The sequence below is a fragment of the Pristiophorus japonicus genome, chromosome X (assembly GCF_044704955.1).
Source record: "Pristiophorus japonicus isolate sPriJap1 chromosome X, sPriJap1.hap1, whole genome shotgun sequence".
Taxonomy (NCBI): Eukaryota; Metazoa; Chordata; class Chondrichthyes; family Pristiophoridae; genus Pristiophorus; species Pristiophorus japonicus.
In genome coordinates, this window is record NC_092010.1 from 38526280 (window position 1) to 38539739 (window position 13460).

The 13460-nt window shown below is 44.1% G+C and overlaps 1 protein-coding gene across 3 annotated transcripts in view; it reads right to left on the reverse strand.

The window, feature by feature from the left end:
• Positions 1-2174: 2174 nt before the first annotated feature.
• Positions 2175-13460, reverse strand: part of nemp1 (nuclear envelope integral membrane protein 1) — a 129242-nt gene continuing 117956 nt past the window's right edge. For all 3 annotated transcript variants that reach the window (XM_070869702.1, XM_070869703.1, XM_070869701.1), the window contains 2 exons: positions 9660-9833; positions 2175-4798 (listed from right to left, as the gene is read on the reverse strand). In XM_070869702.1, the coding sequence (XP_070725803.1) occupies positions 4663-4798; positions 9660-9833 (310 nt within the window). In that variant the 3' untranslated portion in view covers positions 2175-4662. The remainder of the gene's footprint in view (positions 4799-9659; positions 9834-13460) is intronic.

The following is a 13460-nucleotide window of genomic DNA, read 5'->3' on the forward strand; positions in this document are numbered from 1 at the left end:
ATTTATACAGTGCCTTTCTCAACCTCAGTACTTTTGAAGTGTAGTCACTGTTGTAATGTAAGAAATGCAGCAGCCAATTTGCACACAGCACGGTCTCACAAAAACAGTGATAATGGTTGCGGGATAAATATTGGCCAGGACACTGAGGAGAATGCCCCTGCTCCTCTTTGAAAAAGTGTGCCATGGGATCTTTTACATCCACCTGAAAGGGCAGACGGGGCCTCGGTTTAACATCTCATCTGAAAGATGGCATCTCCGACAGTACAGGACTACACTGGAATGTCAGTTTTAGATTAAGCACTCAAATCCCTGGAGTGGAAATTAAACCCACAACCTTCTGACTCGAAGGTGAGAGTGCTACCCACTGAGCCACAGCTGAGATGCAGGGGAGTTATTCTGCTTAAATCAAGATGATCCATTGATGTGGGAAAGTGAGGCGTGCCCTATGTGTCGTATGATTACGTAAATATAAACTGCTAAATGAACTGAAGGACTCTGATTGTAACTTGTTCTGTACATTTTCACCTTACTGCTTATGGGAGCGACGGATGCTACTGAACTCAAGTAGGCATCTCCATATTCTTTCCATCACAATTACTTCCACAACATTGTCATCCTCGACCCATACCAAACTGTAATTGAAAAGGCTAATGGAATATCAGCCCTTATCTCAAAAGGGGCTGGAATACAAAAAGTGGAGGAAGTGATGAGTCAGTTATGGAGCCATGGACAGACCCTATCTGGAGTACTACATTCAATTTTGGGCACCACACCTCAGGAAGGCTATATTGCCCATGGTGGGGTGCAGTGCAGATTCACCAGAATGATACCAGGACTTGAGGTTGTTACAAGGACAGGTTGCATAGACTAGGCTTATTGTCCATTGAGTCTAGAAGGGCTGATGTAACTGAGGTATTCAGAATAATAAAAGGATTCAATAGAGTAGATAGAGAAGCTATTTCATCTGGTGGGGAAATCAGATCAAGGAGCATAATCTTAAAATTACAGTTCGGCCATTTAGGATTGAAATCAGGAAGCACGTTTTCCACACAAAGGGTAGTAGAAATCGGGACCTCTATCCTCCCAAAAGATTGTGGATGCTGGAAGCCAATTGAAATTGAGATCGACAGATTTTTGTTAGACAAGGGTATCAGGGATATGGAGTTGAAGTACAGATCAGCCACAATCTAATTGAATGGCAGAACAGGTTTGAGGGGCTGAATAGTCCTCTCCTGTTCTTATGTTGCTATCCCCATTGTTGCTGTAGCCCTCATGCATAGTTTTGTACACTGACACTTTCCTTGCTGGCCTTCCTTGACCCTCCATAAGCTCTAGCTTGTCGAAAGCATTTTACCCTGCACTGGCTCCTGGGCCCCAAACACATACAATTTTAAATCCTCAGCAATATGGCTGGGATTGGGAATTTAACAGTCATGGGATCAAACTTGCACTCTTCTGGTCTTTGGTAGCATACCTTGGTGTTTCAGCTCATCATAGGCAGTCCCTCAAAACAAGGATGACTTGCTTCCACGCCAAAAAAAAAAGGATGAGTTCACAGGTGTTTCGAAAGAAGAACCCGAACGACATGTTGAAGGGTGGAAGATGCCTGTGGGTGGATTGTTTTAATGTGGGGTGGCCATTGCACACCAGCCACCACACGGGCTTGACAGAGCTAGGTCTTGGTCCAGTGGCAAGGGTTACCTGAGGCAACTGGAGACCAGCTCTGCTGCACGGGCCCAGTGCACCACACATATCGCAGTGTGGGCTGGCCCGTGCTGCCCCTGGGTCCCTGGCCCGGAACTCACGCCTCCCCTGTGCCCCGATCACATCCGTCCACCACCAAACTACCATTGGCCAGCAAACCTGGAGCAGACCAATGTTTAGTGCGACAGGAGTGTGTGTCAACAGTCCACCAGAATTCTCAGTGTCAATTGTGTCACAGTCAGAAGATAGCATGCAAAAGGTCAGCTACTTCCCCATCACCAGCAGCAGGCACATATAGGTCACCTACCTGTTTGCCCTCCACAGACCATTTATGCCCCAGTGCTATGTACGAAAATACCTTAAAAAAGGAGAAAAATTCCCCCTCCCCCTGATAACAGTGGCCCACCACCACCTCCTCTTCCCATCCACGCCCCTCCCCCCAATATAGGAAGATATAAATGAACCAATGATATTTTCTGCAAGTTTATTACAATTCAAAACATTTTTAATAAAATAAAATATCCCAGTACATTTTCCAACACTGAAATCTGTGCTCAACATTAAAATGCAGGGATATGCAAAGATTTAAAACAAACACACACACATATATAATTCGTGCCATTGACCTCTGTTTGGTTGCAATAAACTGGCTGGGGGCAGGACATTATTGCCAATACTTGTGATGTGCAATAACCAGATGGATATTGCCAGTTACTTTTACACCTGAATTTTAACAATGTCATTAAAGCCTCTATGATGCACACACCGATATCAGTGCCAGAGTGCCTCATCCAGTGTATAGCAGCTCCATAGAGAACATTGCATCAGCAAATGCCCCCCAACAGGCACCAAACACATGCCAATGCTCCACAGCACTGGCTGATGCGATTTCCATTAGTTACCCACACAAACATTTCAGAGTTATACAACACGCAGCACACACCATTATACCGATGGGCAAACCTGGAGAAGTAGCTCTTCCTTTAATTTGGTGTAGATAGCAGAGGTAAGAGTAGAATGAAATTTGTTCACGTGAACTGTAGCTATAAGTGAGGTCCACATGCCACAACACTGTCTCACATTAAAGTGACGAGCAGTACCCCACCTCGGTCACAATTCCACTCCTAGTTCAGGGCCAGGGCATTTAACAACGTAAGCTAAGCAGTGCAAAAACATTTCCACATTGTTCAGCTAGCTCATGAGGTAATAGTGCAACTCAATGAGCTCATACAGCCTCACAATCTGATCATCAGGCATGGCACTGCAATTCAACGAATGGAGATTTTTAATATTTTTCATGTCATGTGGTTAATTCTGGTCAGGTCATTCTTAAAATTGTGAAAATTCTGGCTTGTAGAGCAGTACTTGCTCTCCCTTTAAAGCAGGAGGGTGCTTTACAATAGAACTAGAGGCAAGAGAATGTCCTCCAGTAATACTGTTTAAGGAACGGGACAGAGGATTGCCCTCACTGTTTCCACTCAGATTTTCTTACCTCTTGAAGCCAAAGTGTAGAGTGAAGGAGCAGAAAATGAGTCACCAATAATCGAGTTAATAGTTCCACAAAAAATAAAGGAAACTATGCCAACAATTTGGGACAAGTAACCTTGTTCCGAATCACAGATTTAAAGAGCAAGTGCCATCATGACGAATGATAGTTCATTTTATTTTTGGTTTCAGCCATTTCAACATTTTTTTCAAGTGTACTGCGAGAGCTGATAACACTGTTGTGGTACAGACTTTCAGGAGTTACTGAACCTGACTTACTTTGGAGCTAGATTAAGAATGGGAGATACGGTTATAAGACTAGAGATTATTCACCGTAATTCTTTTTTTGATTAAATTCAGCCCCCTTGCACCATCAGGCACAGGAATGCTCCCAACAAAGGTAAAAATTGCTCAAAAAGGACAGAAAAACGCAATGCTAATTGTAATTCATTACTCTGTATCGCTCCACTTTTTGAAAAAAGGAGTTCTGATGATGAAAGATATTCTTTGCATAGATTCAAATTACACAAACACCAATGTCTTGTGAACTTGGCGATGTCACAGTAGATACAACCTAGTTTAACACACTGCTATGCAGTTAATCTTTACATTCTTAACCAACGATGCATATTTAGTAATAGAGTTCACAGTAGAGGGAACATTAAAAACGATAGTAAATAATTCATTAAGAAAAATTCAAATGACAACACAACCGAGCTGCCTGAAATATGCCTTCAGTGTATGTGTAGAGTTATTTAACTCGTTCAGATTTATGTACTCTGTATCCAACCTTCCCATTGTTAAATGGTACTAACAACAACAAAAAAAGTGGTGATACCAGAGTTTTAAAGTAAAACTTATTTTATGGAAGCTAAATTTAGCTGACAAAAAGGTAAAAATTAAAAAAGGTAAATGGTTGTTTTTGAAAGTTCAATTAGGCCATACAAAGATCTCGGATGTTTTCCCTTCTCTCGGTTAAAAGGATTCAGAAGTGCTACCCGTGACTCTTTCTTCCCCAACTTCATAAGATCGCAGCAGCTATTGTTTGCAAACAGAGAGCAATTTGTTCCTTAGCTTCCCTGAATTCCAAGCAGTGCACTGGTAACAGACCAATTCTTAAAAATCAAGGACTGGTCAATAAAGTCATTAAAAATAAACACCTGAGAAGAGACCGAATTTACGGACACTACACCACACCTTCCGCAGTCTTCAGACAAGCTTGATCCTCACGCACAGGTCTGCCCTGTACAGGCAGGATCAGTCCCAGCAATCCTCGTCCAGTCTGGATGCGGATCACATTTAACTGAATGAATTGCTGAGTGCGCTGTCTTTTTGATCATTTCAATAATCCAGGCGACGAGTTAATCAAGAAGCAGTATAAACAGCTTCATCCTGTATGGAAAGAGGCTTGGTCTCCGTTACACGAACCTCACTCACTCAGAGTGGTGAACATTTGCTATCCGAGCCCCAGTCTCAATATTCGACGTCATAAAAACCAATGTCACAGAGCTCGTCCTCTAGAAACATGCCAGCTAGTCCGTATTCTTGTTCGTGAACAGCAATTTCGTTGGGATTGAGGTGAAACTCCCCTTCAACAAAGTCAGCAAATCTGCAGGACAAGACATAGACCCCACAGTCACACCAATGTCCCAAACTCAGCAGCTAATGAAAAATTATAACACTATTTTCAACCATGACAAGCAGTTTTTTCTCAAAAGAAACACTTTCCCAACATTTCTAAATATTATACTTCATGCAGTTATGAAAAGTACAAAGCTACATTTTTGGAAAGAGCATCAATTACCCCCTAGAATCACCTTATCCACGAGTCATCAAAACTCCACAACCAGAATATGGATCCGTAGGCACCAACCAGCCTCTGATATCCAGCCACTCTTCACTTTGTGAGGTTAGATAGTGTGTCATCAGGCTGCTCAAGAGGGCACATCACAGCCGAGCCCCATCTTCCTCCGATTTTGCATCCACAGCTACACCGTTTCCAATAGATGTCACTGGAGAGCAACCAGAGGCAGAAACCCTGGCCAACATTTCCTGTCCAAAGCCTGACGACAGGCCTCTTGATTAAAGTTGTAGTTTCCACAACTTCTCTGAAGTAGTACTCGGTAAAATAATGGGACTAAAGATGGACAAGTCCCCTGGACCTAATGGCTTGCATTCTAGGGTCTTAAAAGAAGTGGCTGCAGAGATAGTGGATGCATTAATTGTAATCTATCAAAATTCCTTGGATTCTGGGGCGGTCCCAGCAGATTGGAAAACCACAAATGTAATGCTCCTATCTAAAAAAGGAGGCAGACAGAAAGCAGGAAACTATAGGCCAGTTAGCCTTACATCTGTATTTGGATTTCCAGAAGGCATTTGATAAGGTGCCACATAAAAGGTTACTGCACAAGATAAAAGTTCATGGGGTTGAAGGTAATATATTAGCATGGATAGAGGATTAGCTAACTAACAGAAAACAGAGAGTCAGGATAAATGGATCATTTTCCAGTTGGCAAACAGTAACTAGTGGGGTGCCACAGGGATCGGTGCTGGGGCCTCAACTATTTACAATCTATATTAATGATTTGGATGAAGGGACCGAGTGTAATGTAGCCAAGTTTGCTGATGATACAAAGATGGGTGAGAAAGCAGGTTGTGAGGAAGACACAAAAAATCTGCAGAGGGATATAGACAGGCTAAGTGAATGGACAAACATTTTGCAGATGGAGTATAATGTGGGAAAGTGTGAGGTAGAAAAAATAAAAAAGCAAATTATTTAAATGGAGAAAAATTACAAAATGCTGCAGTACAGAGGGAGCTGGGGGTCCTTGTGCATGAAACACACAAAGTTAGTATGCAGGTACAGCAAGTAATCAGGAAGGCAAATGGAATGTTAGCCTTTATTGCAAGGGGGAGAGAGTATAAAAGCAGAGAAGTCCTGTTACAACTGTACAGGGTATCGGTGAGGCCACACCTGGAGTACTGCGTACAGTTTTGGTCTCCGTATTTAAGGAAGGATATACTTGCATTGGAGGCTGTTCAGAGAAGGTTCACTGGGTTGATTCCGGGGATGAAGGGTTTGACTTATGAAGAAAGGTTGAGTAGGTTGGGCCTATACTCATTGGAGTTTAGAAGAATGAGAGGTGATCTTATTGAAACATATAGGATAATGAGGCGGCTCGACAAGGTGGATGCAGAGAGGATGTTTTCACTCATGGGGGAATCTAGAACTAGGGGGCATAGTTTCAGAATAAGGGGCCGCCCATTTAAAACTGAGATGAGGAGGAATTTCTTCTGAGGGTTGTATATCTGTGGAGTTCTCTGCTCCAGAGATCTGTGGAGGTTGGGTCATTGAATATATTTAAGGTGGAGATAGACAGATTTTTGAGTGATAAGGGAATAAAGGGTTATGGGGAACGGGCAGGGAAGTGGAGCTGAGCCCATAATCAGATCAGCCATGATCTTATTGAATGGCGGAGCAGGCTCGAGGGGCCAAATGGCCTACACCTGCTCCTATTTCTTATATTTGACCACATTTCAGTAGCTAGCCTCAAGTATCAAACTACTGAGATATTACTGCAATTATATAGGGCCCCGGTGAGACTGAAGCTGGAGTATTGTGTACAGTTTTTGTCTCCTTATCCAAGGATGGATATACTTGCCATTGAGGGAGTGAAACAAAGGTTCACCAGACTGATTCCTGGGATGTGGAGATTGTCCTATGAGGAGAGATTGAGTAGAGTAGGCCTATATTCACTAGAGTTTAGAAGAATGAGAGGTGATCTCTTTGAAACATACAAAATTCTTACAGGGATTGACAGGGTAGATGCTGGGAGGATGTTTCCGCTGGCTGAGGAATCTAGAACTAGGGGGTCACAGTCTCAGAATAAGGGGTCAGCCATTTAGGACTGAGATGAGGAGAAACTTATTTTCTCAGAAGGTGGTGAGTCTTTGGAATTCTCTGCCCCAGAGGGCTGTGGAGGCTCAGTCTTTGAGTATATTCAAGGCAGAGATCGATAGATTTTTGGATATTAAGGGGATAGTGCAGGAAAGTGGAGTTGAGGTCGAAGATCAGACATGATCTCATTGAATGGCAGAGCAGGCTCGAGGGGCCGAATGGCTGACTCCTGCTCCTATTTCTTATGTTCTTGAGTTCTCTTTACCATTGAGAATAGTCACACATTGTTTTATATCCAGTCATTTTTCAATTGGGAAACTGGGAGATGCAGTTGACCAGCTAACCTTTTAGCTTGGAGCCAAGTCACCTGCTCCTTAACAGTTCTACACAATAAGAGTCTGGGGCACTCAACCAAGTTCTTTGTGGGATCAAATACATTGCACAAAACTATTGTAATTTGGTACAAATGGACAACTTTGTACAGAAAGCTCCAAGATGGTTAGTGTGGGATGAGGCAAGATTCATACTGGAACAATTGGTGGGTGGGGGTGGATAATGTCCATTCTTGGAGCAGAGTAGGAACTTTACTCTGCATCAGATACATGCTTACCCGAGATGGGCATCCATGATGCTGGAATTGGGTGGCCCAAGTAAAAAAACATCCTATTTCGAAGCACCAATATCTCATCTTAATTACTACGCAAATATTTTTGAAGATATTTTGGTGAATTCCCAAGACAAAAATATAGGTTACAGCATGCAGCACCAGAGTGACAGAATGTGAGCTAGTGCCAGTGAGTCTACCCCATATACTGAGCTCCTTACTCAACTGTGCAGAGGCAAGAGACTATCTGTATTTGAGGGGGGAGGAGAGGGGGGAAAAAAAGAGGAGAAAAGAATAAGAGTCTCATCGAAGGCTACTCTCACCCACCTCCTAAAGGTCAGTTTCAAAAACTGCATTCGCAGACGCATGGGAACAGATCACCCGGGCTGTTGATGTGAGGAGAAATTGGAGAAAATAATTGACACCTCAGCCACCACAAGCTCTCCTTTTGATTTTGTTCCAATATACATGGCATTTAAATTTGTGCTACACGTGATAAATACTACAGGCAGCCATTGTGGCCCTTCATTCTGCAAATTATGGTACCCGAGGGATGTTGAAATGTGAATTTTTTCTGAAAAATCTAGCTTCCCAGAAGTTTTCAGGCTGCAGATTTCACACTTCACGGTCGATGCTGTGCAAAAAATATAGCACCTCCCCAACATGAAGCTCGACGATACACCAAGTTTCATCATCATAGGCAGTCCCTCAGAATCGAGGAAGACTTGCTTCCACTCTTAGCATGAGTTCTTAGGTGACGGAACAGTCCAATGAGAACTCTGGGACAGACAGTGGTTGAGGGAAAGGGTGGGCGGGGAGCCTGGTTTGTTGCACGCTCCTTCCGCTGCCTGCGCTTGATTTCTGCATGCTCTCGGCAACGAGACTCGAGAAGCTCAGCGCCCTCCTGGATGCACTTCCTCCACTTAGGGCAGTCTTTGGCCAGGAACTCCCAGGTGTTGGTGGGGATGTCGCACTTTATTAGGGAGGCTAGGAGGGTATCCTTGTAACGTTTCCGCTGCCCACCTTGGGCTCGTTTGCCGTGGACGAGTTCAGAGTAGAGCGCTTGCTTTGGGAGTCTTGTGTCAGGCATGCGGACGATGTGGCCTGCCCAGCGGAGCTGATTAAGTGTGGTCAGTGCTTCAATGCTGGTGACGTTGGCCTGGTCGAGGACACTAATGTTGGTGCGTCTGTCCTCCAGGGGATTTGTAAGATCTTGCGAAGACATCGTTGGTGGTATTTCTCTAGCGACTTGAGGTATCTACTGTACATGGTCCACGTCTGAGCCATACAGGAGGGTGGGTATCACTACAGCCCTGTAGACCATGAACTTGGTGACAGATTTGATGACTCGGCGCGACCTGGGCCTCCCGGCTGGACCTCCTGCGGCGACTGGACAACACCAAGTGTATGCTGCAGAGGACAAGCAATGGCCTTGAGCAATAATTGGAATGCTTGTTTAGAGTTAACTTCTTTGGATATTTTACTGGTGGTTATCCACATCCATCAGGAGAATTAATAAGTTGGGGGAGTTCATCAGAAACTCATACATGGTCTGTGAAAGCAGCAGGCTCGATGAGTCAGATCAGCCTTTCTCATTCCATCGTTCAGGCTTGTCTGGGTTTTAATTAGGAGCTGGACGCAGTACTGTGTGGCACAACTTAATGTGCTCCAACCTGCTAAGCCGCAGAGAGCACAGAGGTGAATTTACTATCTGCAATTTCTGCACACACCCAGTTACTGACCTCGGTTGCATGCTCAAGGGCAGGTAACAAAGTAAGGCCTGGGTGCTTCCTTAAATGGAGGTGGAATGGGAAAACCAGTTATCCAGGCTGCTCTTGCACATCTCTTGACTACCAGCTCAAAGGCAGTGCTGGCAAAAGCCCGGGATCAGGCTGCTTGCCCATTTTCTCAGAGGATGGGGGAAGACAGTGAAAGCGCAAGAGGATTTAAATGGTGCACAAGCATTACCTCTTTGGTGTCGACAGTCTGGACACGGTTTTCCACGCATTGAATTCGGGGCTGCTGCAGAACATTTGCAGTTCCAATAGGGCGTTGTATGTTTCGATTTCTCCTTGCCGCTGATATTCCTCCTCAGTTAGAAGCTGTCGGGGCTCGAGCTTACTTCTTCCTATGAACACCTGCCTAAAATTAGAATTTTTAGAAAATTATGAAAGGTCACTGTATTTTTAAGTCAGACCGTTGGGAGTTTTTTTCTTCTCCCCAGTTCCAGGGTACACCTTGCAGCAACAGTCAAAACACTTTTTAAACTCTTCTCTTCCCCTCCTCAATGTACCCCAAACTCCCTTATTGCAGGAGTACAAGTTTATTATATATGTAAGATATTGATGGAGGGTGCAGTAGCATAGTGGTTATGTTACTGGACTACTGAGTTCAAATCCCATTACGGCAGCTGGGGAATTTAAATTTAATGAATTAAAATAAATCTGGAATAAAAAGCTAGCATCAGTAATGGTGATTATGAAACTGTCGTAATTGTCGTAAAAACCCATCTGGTTGGCTCTTAACTGACCTCTGAAATGGCCTTGCAAGCCGCAGCTCACTACCACCTTCGAGGGCAATTAGGGATGGGCAATAAATGCTGGCCTTGATGGCAACTCTCACATCCCGTGAATAATTTAAAAAAGGAAAATGACTTGAACTGAGATGATCAGAAACATCAGCCTTTTGACAATTTTGATTATTTCTTAATCAGGAGCCACTACACAATCTCAAGGGCAGACAATTAAACTGTTTCCAGGTCTACCACCTACCACGAGGTGTGCCCACATCATTTTGCTTTCATAATGCTGCAGTTACGCTGTACTTACTGTTACAATACCAATAGAGTAAGCAATGCAAGCAGGACATCGCAGTTGCATAGTAATGCATCAGTGCCAAGTCCAGGTGTGCATGCTCATGGAAGAACTCTGAACGTGCAGGGTGAAATTTACTGCCTTAGCTTCATACTTTCTACTTTTTAAAAAACAAAGTAACATTTCCAGTTATAGTCACTAGGTGTGTAGTGAAAGCAGCACAGGACAGTTCCTGGAAGCTACTCGATACTGGTATAAACCCACACCAGTGATATTACAGCACAATATAAAATCATAGAAATTTACAGCATGGAAGGAAGCCATTTTGGCCCATCGTATCCGTGCCGGCCAAAGAGCTACCCAGCCTAATCCCACTTTCCAGCTCTTGATCCGTAGCCCTGTAGGTTACGGTACTTCAAGTGCACATCCAAGTATCTTTTTAAATTTGGTGAGGGTTTCTGCCTCTACCACCCTTTCAGGCAGTGTGTTCCAGACCTCCACCACCCTCTGGGTGAAGACATTTCCCCTCTAAACCTCCTACCAATTACTTTAAATCTATGTCCCCTGGTTGTTAACTCCTCTGCCTAGGTCTGTCCTATCAACTCTATCCAGGCCCCTCAATTTTATACACCTCAATAAGGTCTTCCCTCAGCCTCCTCTGTTCCAAAGAAAACAAATCCAGCCTATCCAATCTTTCTTCATAACTAAAATTCTCCAGTCCAGGCAACATCCTGGTAAATCTCCTCTGCACCCTTTCCAGTGCAATCACATCTTTCCTGTAATGTGGTGACCAGAACTGTACGCAGCTGTGGCCTAACCAATATTTTATACAGTTCAAGCATAACCCACCTGCTCTTGTATTCTATGCCTCGGCTAATAAAGGCAAGTATTCCGTATGTCTTCTTAACCATCTTATCTACCTGGCCTGCTACCTGCAGGGATCTGTGGACATGCACTCCCAGGTCCTTTTGTTCCTCTACACTTCAGTGTCCTATCATTTAATGTGTATTCCCTTGCCTCATTAGCCTGCCCCACATGTTTGACACCAGAGCAATGAAACTCTTGGCACAGTTTAAATGGCCACATCAGAAGAAACAGCTCATCTCTGTCAGCCAGCTTTCCAAATAGGGATGATTAATTAGTGATGGAGATGGAGCTTTGGGCTGGAAGAGCAAACATATCTTTGTCCTTCCACAATCCACCTGAGGCACCAGTACGTGTGTGAAGTGGAGACTTTCATCCCTTCAGTCTGGCCCAAAGCTCAGACATAGTACACTGCTTTAACCCTCTGATCCACTCAGTCCCCAGTCAATGTCTTTTAATAACACTGATACAGATCGTGTGTGAACTTTTTGAGTCGTTGATATATTTGGGCCAAGAACTCTTATTACGGCAGCAAATGGCTCAGAGACCATGCAATTGAAAAAGGGTCTGTCCAGTGTCAAATTCGAACATGTCTATGTTTGAGCTTTTCATCCAAATTTTAGCCAAAATTGGTGAATATAACTCGGTTTCTGTTCATCGTCTTCTGCAAGAGTGAATGGTGTCTTTTGAGCGAGTGCGCACAATTCTGTCTCGGACGTTGCACACTAAAAGGCACTAGCAATTCTCTCCTGGCTGTGAAAACTGCTGAATGAGCCAGTGCCTCTGAACTACAGCAACATAGAAACATAGAAACAGAGAAAATAGGTGGAGTAGGCCATTCGGCCCTTCTAGCCTGCACCGCCATTCAATGAGTTCATGGCTGAACATGCAACTTCAGTACCCCATTCCTGCTTTCTCACCATACCCCTTGATTCCCCTTGGTAGTAAGGACTTCATCTAACTCCTTTTTGAATATATTTAGTGAATTGGCCTCAACAACTTTCTGTGGTAGAGAATTCCACAGGTTCACCACTCTCTGGGTGAAGAAATTCCTCCTCATCTCGGTCCTAAATGGCTTCCCCCTTATCCTTAGACTGTGTCCCCTGGTTCTGGACTTCCCCAACATTGGGAACATTCTTCCTGCATCTAACCTGTCTAACCCCGTCAGAATTTTAAACGTTTCTATGAGGTCCCCTCTCATTCTTCTGAACTCCAGTGAATACAAGCCCAGTTGATCCAGTCTTTCTTGATAGGTCAGTCCCGCCATCCCGGGAATCAGTCTGGTGAACCTTCGCTGCACTCCCTCAATAGCAAGAATGTCCTTCCTCAGGTTAGGAGACCAAAACTGTACACAATACTCCAGGTGTGGCCTCACCAAGGCCCTGTACAATTGTAGCAACACCTCCCTGCCCTTGTACTCAAATCCCCTCGCTATGAAGGCCAACATGCCATTTGCTTTCTTAACCGCCTGCTGTACCTGCATGCCAACCTTCAATGACTGATGTACCATGACACCCAGGTCTCTTTGCACCTGCCCTTTTCCTAATCTGTCACCATTCAGATAATAGTCTGTCTCTCTGTTTTTACCACCAAAGTGGATAACCTCACATTTATCCACATTATACTTCATCTGCCATGCATTTGCCCACTCACCTAACCTATCCAAGTCGCTCTGCAGCCTCATAGAATCCTCCTTGCAGCTCACACTGCCACCCAACTTAGTGTCATCCGCAAATTTGGAGATACTACATTTAATCCCCTCGTCTAAATCATTAATGTACAGTGTAAACAGCTGGGGCCCCAGCACAGAACCTTGCGGTACCCCACTAGTCACTGCCTGCCATTCTGAAAAGTCCCCATTTACTCCTACTCTTTGCTTCCTGTCTGACAACCAGTTCTCAATCCATGTCAGCACACTGCCCCCAATCCCATGTGCTTTAACTTTGCACATTAATCTCTTGAGTGGGACCTTGTCGAAAGCCTTCTGAAAGTCCAAATATACCACATCAACTGGTTCTCCCTTGTCCACTCTACTGGAAACATCCTCAAAAAATTCCAGAAGATTTGTCAAGCATGATTTCCCTTTCACAAA